Here is a 13,420-nt window from a genome sequence, read left to right as displayed (position 1 = left end):
CTTCTGCTGGGATTTACTTATTTATTTATTTTAACATACGTGGCTGCTCTTGCCCGGTTTCCTTTGCCTGTCCCTCGTCACCTGCCCCTGGGCTTCTGTGTGCAGCCTGCGGGTCCCCTGGGGTGAGGACCTCAGTTACTTCCCGAGACTGACGGCTGCCAGATGTGTCCCTTCAGCCTTGTCCAGAGTTCCAGATGCACCTACTTGATTCCTTGCTACGGGGCCCTTTCCTGTCTGCCCCCACAGGCCTCCACTTGCCTCCTTGCCTCTGCCCCGCCCCCACACCGGAGACATAGCATCTGTGCTGGGAGCTTCCTTGCAACTATTGGCTCCAGCCCGGAGCGCTCTCGGCCCAGCCCCTCGGCTCTCCCTTTCGGCCACATCCTTCTCGACCCCTCTGCCCAGACCTCCCTGCTTCCCACAGACCTTCTCCGGCACCAGCCCTCCTTGCAGGTGCCCGCCGCCCCCCCTCTGATGGGGTGCCCGGTCTGGGTATTTCTACAGTGCCAGGTACCTAGGGATTTTTGGAAAGCACGTGGCAAACGGCCTTTAACTTATTGATTTGTGTGTTCTCCTCACCAAGTTGTGAGCTTCTTGTGGACAGTGCCTGTATCTTCATTTCTTTAACCTTGGGTGCCTAGTAGAAGGATAAACTCTTAAATGTTAGAAGGACGGAAGAGCTCGTTGTTTAACTCACACGCTAAAAGTTTTCTGTTTGTTTTTGAAGAAACTCAAGTTCATTTCAAGTGTATGCTGTGCTTCAGAAAGCACCACCGTGGATATTTAAAAACTCAATTATTACAATGTAGGTTTTTAAATTTACCATTCTGCTTTAGTGCGATAATCGTATCCCAGTGGCCTGATGGACTCACTGTGCCCTAAAGTGCCCAAATTACCCACAGCAAGTAGTTTTCCCACTAAAAAGGATCTGGTCCATTATCTCATTAATCTTAAAGACAGTCCCGTGAAGTAGTTTAGGGAACAAATGGTATTATCTTCTCATAACAGCTGGTCCGCACATATGTTGTGTCTTGACATTGTATAGTTTCAGCATTATTTTCTCTTTATTTACAAAAAAAAAAAAAATGAAATGAAGACTGTTTGGCTGTTTAATACCATTTCTGTGTAACACTGTTAAGTATCTAGAAGGAAAAGATTTGACCTTGACAATAAAAGTATTTTAGGCCTTAAGTGTTTTATGATAGAATCCACCTTTTCGTGGGTTTGTGTGGAGTGGGGGTTATGGATATTGGTGGGGGACATTGGTAACTAACGGAAAGGTAATTGTGAAATACTGTTTATAAGGTTTTGATATTATCACTAGAAGCAGAAATAGATCACTTTTTAGTAGCTTTAGAGTTGTGCCTTAATGTTTTTGTCTTTCTTTTGATAATGGAGGTCTCATTGATATAAAAGAAAATATACAGCTCTTAAGTGCACCTGGGTGAATTGTGGCAAATGTATAAATCTTTTGTCACGGCCGCTCCGGTCAAGATGCGGATCACCCCCCTAAGTTCTTTCCTGTCCCTTCCAATCACCCCCCTCCCCACTGCTACGGATCGTCCTGACTTCTATCAGGATGGGTTAGTTTTGCGTGTTCCAGAACCTCACGTACACTGAGTACATTTGATTCCGTGAATGGGATCTTTCACTCAGCATATTTTTAAGGAATAGGATACTGATGGCACACGGTATCGTGGATGAATATTCGTGCCTTCATCTGACAGAGAAGCCATATCCAGGCCAGACACAGAACTCCTGGACATCCACACTAAGAAGCAAATAACCGAATATAAAAAGGGCCGACCTAGACACTCTCCCAACTCTCCTCTCTGCCATCTTGCCCCATGCCCTCTGGCTCTGTGGAGCCTCTCGTCTGGGCATTCTAGCAGGTACTCTGTGGCCTTAGCCTCGCCACACGCTGCCGGCCGCTCCTCAGGACAGAGCGGACAGGAGACGAGCTGGCGCAGGGGGGACCACGCCACCACCGTTGGCCGCCACGGGGTTCGGCCCGTTTTCCCCGGGTTTCTCCGGATGGTCGTGGGAGACGCGCCCTTCGGCGCCCCCTCTCCCTGCCGGTCCTCCGACAAGACAGAGCGGGGTCGGGCTGCACCCATTTGCAGTACCTGGGGGTATGGGAAGCACCAGAGGTGAGGGATGTGTAAAACAACAAGATAGGACTCACTGCCATGTGATGCTTCTGCGAGTTCCAGTCTCCTTCCACGATCCTCCTTGCTCTTACTTACTGTGCCGAGTCTTGCTTTGATTGCTTTCCGGACATTGTCGCTGTCGTTCTTGTTGTTTTGTTCTGCTGTCGTCGGTTTTTAGTTGTGGTCAGTACGAGAGACCGGACAGCGTGCGCTTACTCCGTGTTAGCTGAGCCAAACTGCTCTGGATTAGTTGCGAAGCCACACCTGTTGTGTTGAAATTTGATGAAAATTCCTCAAGTGTTGGCGATATTTTATGTGGAACTGTTTCCTTTAGGAGAAGGGAAATAAATTTGGGACCCTCCTGTTTCATCTGTGTCTTATTTTATCCTTTATGTTTCCCTAGGAGGGGAAACCGTCAGGATATTTTATAAAGAAACGTTCTAGGTACTTAAGACATGCGAGTAAAACAGATTTCGGTGGTAATGATACTCGTTTTTAGTGAGAGTAACTAACAGTTGTCAGTATCACTGATCTGTAATAATCCACATATTTCACTTCCGGGATCTATTCTCAGTCGCAGCGGTCCTTTCCTTCCACCCAGATGTAGGGTTGGCGTAGGTGACCGTGCCTTTCCTCCTGAACCTGTAGCCTTCCTTCCTGCAGACTGTTTCCCCCTCGCCCCTCATTTGCCACGTATTGAGAGTCCCTGTATCTTGTCACTCCCCGAAGATGTGACCTCACCCTCATTCCCCAGCGTGCTGTCATTTATCTGCCGGACTATTGTTCTTTGCCCTTCCCGTGTGAACGACTCTTCTGTCTTTATTTGTGGCTTTGAGCGTCCTAATATTTTGTCAGACATTTCATTTATAGGACACTGCTGCGTCTGTTGTCATCAAAACTTGCAAACAAACAAGTACAAAATGGGATTCTTCTGTTTTCCCTTTGACTTTACTATTTTTTGATACATTACAGTCTTCATGATTATTAACTTGAAAAACGTAGAATCGTTTTGTCAGTTCTTATAGAAATTTTATCTGTAATGTAATATTACATTTGCTCCTCTAACCTCTTTTCCACTGTCATTTTCCTAATTCAGACCCTCGTTGCCTTTGCCTTTGCTTTCTGTCTCTTTTTAAAAAAAAACAAATTGCGTAAAAGTAATGCACGTGCACAGGAGAAAAATAGAAAATACAGGTAAATCAAAGGAAGAAAAGTATTGTCCATATTCACACCACCCAAAGAGAACTAAGTATTCTAAGTCTCTTCGTGTGTATCCTTCCAGACTTCATATTACTACAAACAGACACACAGAATTTTAAATATAATTTTATATCACAAGTGGGAGTAGTATGCATACGGTTTTATAAGCTCTTTTCACTTACCATATAATCTTTTATCAAAAAAACTTGCTGCACAATTATACAGACTCTTCTGTAGAGTTAGTGTTGAGTTGCGCAGAGATGATAGGACCTCACATTTCTGTCAGACGTTCTTCCTCAAATGCAGCCGAGATCCTTTCCCAGCCTTGCTTAGAACCTTTGTGGTACGCCATCGCTTACAGATGGAGTTTCATGTTTATTACCCTGGTATTCAAGAAACCACAGGCTCTTGGAGTATGGGGGAAGAAATGAGAAAATACAGTAGCCTGTGGAAAGAACCACCCATCGGGCCAGCAGAACAAAGGAGAACACGTAAAAATGCCCTGTTTCGGATGTCCTGAAGGGTGTCGCTGTGGCTGCTAGAGACAGTGCTTTGAGCTGATACCCAAAGAATGACTGAGTTAACCGGGCCTGGGGGAAGAGGGGCTGGGGTAGGGTTTGGGGGTTGGGAGAAGGATACCTTCCCGGAAGAAGAGAAACCACAAGTTAAAGCCGAAGTCTAGAGAGGCCACAGAAAGCAGGGCTTGATGAAAGAAAGAAATTCAGAGCAGCTGAAGGCTGGTGTGTGTCTTTGTGGGGGTCTAGGGAGGTGACTGGAAAAGTCAACAGGGGCCAAGTCCTGAGGGGCCATTGTCTGGAACCTTCCAAAACCCGGTTCCGTCACTGCCTGTTGCATGGAACGTTCCTTCTCAACCAGAGAAAACCCTGTGTCTCTAAACGGCCGTGGCACCGCATTCTCCTCTCAAGGCTTTTATCACTTTTTACTGCACAGACTAGTTGTGTGTGTGTGTGTGTGTGTGTGTGTGTGTGTGTGTTTAATTCATGTGTCAGAAGTTTTTCTGTATTTTGTAAGTTCTTGGAAGGAGGGACTCATGCCTGAGCATCTTGTTTCCCTGTTGTGTGTAGCAGATGGTCGGCACTTGTCTGCAGAAGTAACAACAGATAATAAGCATAGCGGATATTTTCTAGAAAGGAAGACAAGGAAAGCTACTCATGTTTGTTTCATCCATTCTTCCCGAGCACGACAGAAAGGACAGAAATAGGCGTGATAGACAGAAATCACGTTCCTTTCAAGAATCTGATGTGATCTTCCATGGTAAAGCTCTTAGAACTCACAACCGTGTTCTCTGTCTGTAAAGTCCCACATCTAAAACTGATGCCATGTCCGTTCCCTCGAGGTACGTGACGTTTCGCAGACATCATGCAAATTATACAGCATTCTGACACAGTGACTTCCCAGGGTCACCGGGTCTTAACGCTAACATACCACATTTTTATAATGCACTTTTTTAGTATTTACATTTAATAAAAATTCTTCACAGTCCGTTCAGCAAATACAACCAATGGAGATGAAGCACGATCCTGCTTTATGAAGCCTTCGGAGGTGCCTTCGGGAACCCTCTTTGTAGCTCATATTTGATTTGGATGGCATTTCAGAAATGTAAATGTTCCCGCTGCAGCCCTTGTAGCATATAGTATTTATTTAAACCAGCCTACTGGAGTGTTTCTGCTGATCTGTCCAAATAAACGCTCATCGTTTATTATTATTGTTATTATTATTATTGTTATTATTATTATTGCACTTTATTCATTTAAATGTCAACGTTACTTTCAGTGTTTTGTGGCAATTTAGCCATCGACAGGTATTTTATTGAAACTACACCAGTTCCCCAATATGTAGAGAAAATACGAGTAGACGAAACCTCTGAAGATACTGAGGGAGAACTCGGGGTACATACCTTCCTGTAACTATTGCAACTTACGAATATCTCAAGTTGTTCACCTGCACTTTGTTTTTGTATCAGCCCTTTAGTTGTGTAGTTTATTAGTCATATATCTCACTGGGACACATCACCCCCAAACCCAGTGGCTCACAATACATTTATTACCTCATGGTTCCTGTGGGTGATGAGTCCAGGCAAGGCTTCGCGGGATCCTCTGGCTCGCCACGTCACAGGCTGTCTGTCTTCAGGGTGTCAGCCAGGTTTGCTGGGGGAGGATCCGCCTCCACGCTCACTCACGTGGTGGTTGTCAGGATTCAGGTCCTTGATGGCTGTGGGCCAGCGGCCCCCCTCATTTCTTGTCACGTGGGTCTCTCCATAGCACAGCTTACAACATGGCGGTTTGCTTCACCACGGAAGGAAAGCCAAGAGCCAGGGAGGGAGGGCATGCACAAGGTGGCCTGCACGGCCTTTTGTAATCTAGTCCCAAGTGCCATCCCTGTCGTACTCATTAGAAGCAGATTACTAGGTCTAGCCCGTATTCAAGGGGCAGGAATATGAGGAGGTGAGGATTATTACAGGTCATCCACAATGGGGAAAACTTTTCTAAGACCATAAATTCCCATTCATTAGAGGATGAGTACTGGACTTTGAGTCAGATGGCATTTACATGTTGGAAATGCTTGGATAGCCGGAGACCTGAGTTGTAATAAATATTGTCATTTGAGAAGTTTAGGCTCTTGGGCGCCTGGGTGGCTCAGTAGGTTAAGCCTCCGACTTCAGCTCAGGTCATGATCTCACGGTTTGTGAGTTCGAGCCTCGCGTCGGGCTCTGTGCTGACAGCTCAGAGCCTGGAGCTTGCTTCGGATTCTGTACCTCCTTCTGTCTCTGCCCTTCCCCCACTTGGGCTCTGTCTCTCTCTGTCCCTCAAAAATAAATAAATGTAAAAAAAAAGAAAGAAAAAAGAAAAAAGAGAAGTTTAGGCTCTTAATTAGCTGACAGCTGCCCGTTCTCCTTATTCTCCAAGGTGGCTGGGCTGCCCCACCGTGATGATGTCCTTGAGGATTCTGGGCTGGAGGGGCTGTCCAACCGGGACTGTCCCCTCCTACATCTCTTTAGACATTGACTCCAGCATGGTTTTTTTCTCATAATTACATGAAATATGCCTCTTTTGCATGTTGGAATATTTACGTCTTTAAAAATTAGAGCTCAGGGGACACCGGGGTGGCTCAATCAGTTAAGCATCCAACTCTCGGATTCGGCTCAGGTCACGATCTCGCGGTCCGCAAGTTCGAGCCCCGAGTCGGGCTCTGGGCTGATGGCTCGGAGCCTGGAGCCTGCTTCCGATTCTGTGTCTCCCTCTCTCTCTGCCCCTCCCCCGTTCATGCTGTGTCTCTCTGTCTCAAAAATAAATTAAAAAAATGTTAAAAAATAAATAAATAAACCAAACGAAACTTTAAAGCAAAATGAGAGTTCAAAATACTACTTTAGAGGACGCTCAACTTTTTGTACCAGTGATTGTGAAGCAAAGATTCTAGGCCCGAGTCAGTGGCTGCAATGTGTCTGGCTAACTCAGGCCATTTTGTAAATCATCCAAAGCCTCTCTAAGCCCTAGGGGACCCAGGGGTCATAGCTGAACCACTCCAGTTTAGTGCTATCCCTTATCCCTTATCCCCAGACACCACATTAGTTAGACGTTTCCAGAACCAGCCTGGCCCCTGGAGGTTCTCGTGGTCCACGTCAGATCCCCTCATATCACTGTCTGGGTTTTGACTTACTGCAGCCTCCGGGGCCAACCGGTAATACTGAGTTGGGGTACCGGAAGATTGGGCTTCACACGAAAAACATCTTAAACAGCACGTGCCATGCAACATTCCAGCAAATTAACAAATTAATTTTCCCGTCCTAATTGGTCAGGAACAGGTTCTCGTATTCATACAGCAGCAGACCCGTCTTGACACACCTGTTCTGGCGGTAACTGATTTAATTCATAGAGGTGACTGCCTGTCAGCCCAGGGAGGTCGGTGCCATGGAAGGAAGTTGTACCACAGTCCCCCTGTCCATGCTTGCAGGGCCACAGGGGGAAGCCCCTGGTTCGGTCAGGAGGCAGGAGGAGCGAGCGCTGGCCAGAGCCTTCTTTGCAGTTTCCGTGGGGAGGAATGGGCGAGGCAGGGCGAGCAAGTTTGGGCAAGCTCGAGATTGGATCGTTTGGATAATTTCATGGAGAAGGCAGCGTGTGGGCCATTGCAGAGGGGTTCGTTGGAATCTCTTGTGGAACTTTGAAACCCGCCATTGCTTGGGTTCTACCCACAGAAACTCTAATGGGCTGAGATTTTCTTTTTGTAAGAGCTCTCTGGGCGATTCTAGTATCCAAAACTGCAGAACCAAGAACCGGGCCGTAGAGTGTTCTTCAACCAGGACCAGGCTTTGGTTTGGCTTTTTGGCTTCTGTGTTGGGCTTGTTTTTAAATGTCACACCCACTGTGGAATGACAGATATTTCTGTAAAGTACAGTAAAAATGAATTCCTTGAAAAAGGGAAAAAAAAGTAGAAAATGCAAGCCCCAATATTATTAGAGTCATCACTATACAATAACTATATAAAATTGCTATGAAGATTTCAAAATGTTTCCTCGTGACCTCTCCACTTTTTGCAGTGGACGCGTAAGAGAGTTCGTGGACCCGCGTAGTCTGCCCGCAGAGACTCTGAGTAGCGCTGAGGTAGGGGGCAACATGGCGTCCCGGATTAAGTAAATGGAAACATGCACCGTGGGAAGCAGATTGGGTTCAGATCACACAGGGCCTTGAATGCTGGCATAAATAGCTTGGCTTTTATTCTGTAGGTGTTGGGGAGCCAGAGAATTCTTGAGAGGAATGGCGGGACCCCAGCTAAGGAAGCCGACTTTGGCAACTTGGTGTAGGATGGCTTCCCAGTGAGGATAAACTGTTAACGATCTGAAAGGGAGTGGACAGTGGGGAGCCCTGGGGATAAATAAAACTTGTATCAGATTTCTGGAGAAGTCACTTCACAAATAACCAACAAACTGCCTAGAGTATATAAGACTTAAAGCTGGTAAGTTTTTTTTTTTTTTTAAAGCTTAAATAATCCAAAAAAAAAAAATCATTAAATTCTAAATAATAACCCACCTGGTGTATTTTCAGAAACCACACAGATTGAAGATCCACGGAAACAGTGGAGGGGGGAACAGGAGAAGATGCTCAAGGACTATCTCTCGGTGGCCCAGGATGCTCTCAGGACACAGAAGGAGCTGTACCACGTGAAGGAGCAAAGACTGGCCCTGGCCCTCGATGAATATGTACGACTAAACGACGCCTATAAGGAGAAGTCAAGTTCTCACACAAGCTGTAAGTGCAGTGTGGCTGTTCAGACTGTGAGAATGGGGACCAAAGTGTAGCTAAGAGAAGGCCACCTGCGTTTCGCTGGAGTTGCCTGTTGAGGCCTGTCCCTTCCTAGGCAGAAAAAGTCCCCGGAAGCCAGGAGAGAGGGCGAGGGTACCCCGCAGACTTCTCAGCAAGGCCCCTCCCCTCCGTCCAGGCAGCAGTCCCTCCCTCATTTGTGGATCATCAATCCCTGGTGGTTTTCACTCCTCTGCCTGATTGCCTTTTATTTATTTACGAGTTAATGTTTACCTCTGCGGGTCAAGGCAAATAATTCGGCCCCCTTTGCTGCTCTTGTACAATATTTTAGCGGGAGGAGCTAGAACTGTTGGCTGGAATGAAGTTTTCTGTCGATCACCCGCTTACATCTCAGAAATGGATCGCCTGGAGCTGGTTTGTTTAAAGAAGCGGTTTTGATGTGAGCGGCTCAGAAGTTCTGCTTAAATTACCGGTTTCTGGGTAACGCACAGCTCTGACAAATCGTGTGCACAGGAAGGTCCTCTGAGAGTTTGCACATAGGTGTGAAATCCAGAAACCAGTAGGCTCCATGGTCTTTAAGGCATTCCTCTTTCTTGAGTTTTTTTTAAAAAAAAGTATAAAGGTTTGAAGACTACTTTTTATATTTAGGTGTCTGATGAATGACAATAAAGGAGTTATAAAGTAAGTATCCACAAAAGCATGTAAATCTTGTTTTTAGAGTTTGTAAATTCCCAGCTGAGGACTAGTTCTACAACTGGTAAAAGTTCTTTTTTTTTTTCTTTTTTCTCTTTGAAAAGTATTCTCAGGATCTTCATCCAGCACTAAGTACGATCCCGATATTTTAAAAGCGGAGATCTCCACTACGCGATTAAGGGTAAGGTTTTTCTTCATCATGGTTCTATGTTTAACATAGGCGTCGAATCTGAGGGTGACGGAGAGGGCTTTAGGGATCTGGCAGGAGCGTCCTCCACTTTTTCCTGGAAGCCAGCCATTCCGCCTTTGTTACCACGTTCAGTGCCCGAGACCGTCCTTGTTGGAGAGACCGGGTGTTCCGTTACTCGGCGATTGTTATTACCTACATCGTGTTACGTGTATTATGCGCACCCAGTATGTTAAATGTACTTATTTAATGTACACTAATGTGACATTACAATAGACTTAGAATATTTAGTATGTTAAATCAAGATTTGGGTCTCTGTAACCTCCCCTGACCATGCTGGAAAGCGTCTTCCAGAGCTGAGGGTAACTGCCCTCCCGTTGGACGAGCTGGTACTTACAGGTGCCCACAAATCGTGTTCCCACATCATCCCTTCTCTCGGTCACACTTCACTCGTTCCTCACACTGCCTCATGCTTTGTTTCCTGATCTTTTACCTTAAATCTTTTTGACCAAACTGCTGCTAAGGCCAGACCTTGTGTATCCTTGATGTTTGGAGTCTAAAAGACCGTTCGTCGAGTAACTGCATTCATGCAACCAGGACGTAGGTCACGAAGTAGATTATTATCATGACTCCAGAAGCCCCCACTGCGTCCCTGCATCGACGCTGTCCTTCTCCCGAAAGGTCACACTGGCCGCCTCAGCATGGTAGGGGAATTTTTTGCTTGCTCGCTTTGGATTTTGTAAAACGGGAATGTGACCGTACGTATCATGAATGGCTTCCCTTGAAGGAACATTTCGAGATTCATCCACGTTAGCCTTCACTGCGTTAAAGCGTCCCACTTTTGTCTGCGCACCCTGATTTCTGTATCTCGTCTAACTACCAGTGTACGTTAGCGTTTATTCCGATTTCTGGTAATTAAAAAAAATACCTTTCTGTGATGCATATCTTTTGGTGCACGTAAGTACACATTTTCATTTGTTGTGAAACTCGGAGAGGACTTGCCATGTTGGAAAACACACATGCTTCAACGTTAGCGCTTGCTGACAAAGGGCTTCGGGCCTTCTAATTTCCTGATACCTGCCCTTAAGGTTTAAACTACTTTTTACACATAGCTTTTGCATTCATCCCCCAGGTTTCGAACTTTGTATTTTTATTATCAGTTCAAAATATTTTCTAACTCTTTATGATTTCTCATATAAGGGTATTAATTTTTAAACAGTTGAGGATTTTCTTACCTTTTTTTTTTTTTTTTTTTTTTACTGATTTCAGCTTAATTCTCCACTGTGTCTTTTTCAGTTCTAAAATTTCCATTGGAGTATTTTTTATTTCTAGTTACTTGCCCACATTCTGCACACTGATATGTAGGTTTTTGAACAAAATAATCCGTTGCTTTTAAGCTCCACATCTTTATTAATACAATGTCTAGATTTCCTATATGTTGGATTCTTCAATGTGGTCTGTTTTTCATGACTTTTGGTCACTATTTGGGCAAGCTTCGTATCTCTGCTTACTTTTTATTAAGAGCCATATATTATGAATGAAGAAGTATAAGGATAATTTGAACTTTGGGATGATCTTGTCATCCTGCAGTGAGGATTCAGTTTTGCTTCTCATGGGCAGTTAGGCCAGGGGCCGATAATTATAAATCGTCTCGGGTCAAGCTATCTGAAATCTGGGCTTCATTCTTCTTCTAAGAGCGGGTCTATTTCCCGTCTACCCTTTCTCTTAGGGCAGAGCTCTTCAAAATCCCAACTGAAATTTGAGAACGTTTATGAGGGCCCCTTCTGGTCGACTGAGGTCAAACTCCAAATCTCTCCCCTGAACCTCTCACCTCTATGGGACCAATAATAGCTCTGTACTTGTGGCTTCAGTCACTGTCTTCTCCCACCTTTTCAGCCTCTCTGTTGTACACACAAATGCTTCAAAAGGAAAAACATTGCCTAGTCTGGATCCTGACTATGAGCTTTCCCTACCTTTTGAGTCTTTAGCACAAATTCCTGCTGCCTTGGTAGTTCTCCAATGTCTTCATGTAGATGTTTTGTTTTGTTTCGTTTTTTCTCACAACTTTTCTATTTGTTCTCAGAGGAAGAGTGTGAAAACACTTTGTATTCTTAGAAGCTGTATCTCCCTTCAGTTTGGATTTCTTGGTTTAATTTATGAAATCATTAATAGAAGTGTTCTGTGTCGTTCTGCCATAAACATCCGTCCAGCGTATCACTGACCCTTTACTCCGTCAGCCCGCCATATTCCTCTGTACGTTTCTTGAGAATATCATGCGATGGCTGGTCAGATGCCTTGTTGTTGTACCTCAGTCCTGTGTCTACACATCTCTATGATCTGCTTGGCTAGATACCTTACCTAAAAAACGGAAATGAGGATATTTTGTCCAATTTACTCTTAGTAAACCTCAGCACTCACTTGAGCTATGCACTTCTCAGGAAATTACCACTTATGATTGCCCTTTGAAATTTTAACAGTTTTTCACAGTTCTTATCTTTGTAAACTACGTTGTAAATGGAATATTACGCAAGAGGAATAGTGTTCCATTTTTTCCTTTTAGGAAAGATGTAAACCAAAGAAAAGATTTAAAAGCAAAAGCATGTAGGATATCTCATCCACATAAGCATTTAGAAGGAAATGAAGTCCCATTGGAATTGGGGGATCCCAGGAGACCCCAAGTGGTCACATTCCCCAGACCTGTCTCCTAACGCAGCTGGCCCTCTTAGATAAAGCTTATCTTGGGGGGTGGGAGGGAGGGGAGGGTGGGTGATGGGTATCGAGGAGGGCACCTTTTGGGATGAGCACTGGGTGTTGTATGGAAACCAATTTGACAATAAATTTCATATATTAAAAAAAAAAAAAAAAAAAAAAAAAGCTTATCTTGCCCCAGGTTTGATATACTCTTACTATCAACAGTCTGTATTTCATATATACGTTTCATCACTGTGAGGCCACAAAAATGAGCTCTAAGGGAGTGCCCGCCTCAAGAAAGCGCTTCCCTCCAGAAGAGGGTGTAAGACATTAATAACCAGCTGGAATGTGGGAGATCAGAAATGACTGTCTTCGTCTTTGTCGTTGGTGAATAGTTTAACACTTCCTGTCAGTGTAAATGCCTTTTTATAAGCACTCCCACAGAAATTGGCCCTTGTGGTCTATGCTGCTACTGTCGTGGTCAGAACACTGTGAAACAGATGGTGCCCTCGCTCTGCTGTTTGTGCACATTTTGGCCAGGTAGCCCTTTTGGAATGCCCCCACCATCCGGAAGTAGATGGGTGACTTGGCAGAGTCTCATAGATTTTGGTGACTTGGCCCTTCTTGGCTTGCCTCCCCTTTAGAAATCCCTGTGTCTGTTAGTCCCTGTCACAAGCTGATGCCACAGAAATAATAACTCATGAATGAACTAACTCTTCTTTGCTTTGGGGTCTCAAGTACCTGCCTGCATTTTTGGTCACCAGCAGGTGTTCAGGCATAGCCAAACACTGGCTTCATGCTTCATTATCTTGATGTAATGATGTAAGTAGATGTCGTGCACTTGTTTTACTGAATTAGAGCTAGTTGGTCAAGTATTGGGGAGCTAGGTGCTTAGGAACATCTATCTAAAACATCTGTTTTAGGTCATAGGTATTGGTGATGATTGGGTTTTCTTTTCCCCCTTGGTCAAGGGATAATAGTACTTCTTGACATCTTATTCCTCATTATTGAAATGGTGAAATAAGTAAGTTCATGCTTTTTATTAATATACTCATGAGTTTTAGAGGTGTCACTTAATCGTATGAGAAAATCTTTCTTGGGAAGAGGAACGTAAAAACTTTTTACTGCAAAATTTATTATTTCTACAGGGAAGTCAGCTATTTCTCAGGAACCTGGGAAAAAATACTATTTAATTTATTCATAATAGATACTTAGACCATAGC

General features: G+C 44.6%; 1 protein-coding gene across 3 annotated transcripts in view; it reads left to right on the top strand.

Moving 5' to 3' along the window:
* WWC2 (WW and C2 domain containing 2) overlaps positions 1-13,420 on the top strand; it is a 206,244-nt gene that overhangs the window by 104,269 nt on the left and 88,555 nt on the right. For all 3 annotated transcript variants that reach the window (XM_049631788.1, XM_049631786.1, XM_049631787.1), the window contains exons 3-4: positions 8,411-8,614; positions 9,424-9,500. In XM_049631788.1, the coding sequence (XP_049487745.1) occupies positions 8,411-8,614; positions 9,424-9,500 (281 nt within the window). The remainder of the gene's footprint in view (positions 1-8,410; positions 8,615-9,423; positions 9,501-13,420) is intronic.

The sequence above is a fragment of the Panthera uncia genome, chromosome B1 (genome assembly GCF_023721935.1).
Source record: "Panthera uncia isolate 11264 chromosome B1, Puncia_PCG_1.0, whole genome shotgun sequence".
Classification (NCBI taxonomy): Eukaryota; Metazoa; Chordata; class Mammalia; order Carnivora; family Felidae; genus Panthera; species Panthera uncia.
This window is presented reverse-complemented; position numbering and strand designations above follow the sequence as displayed.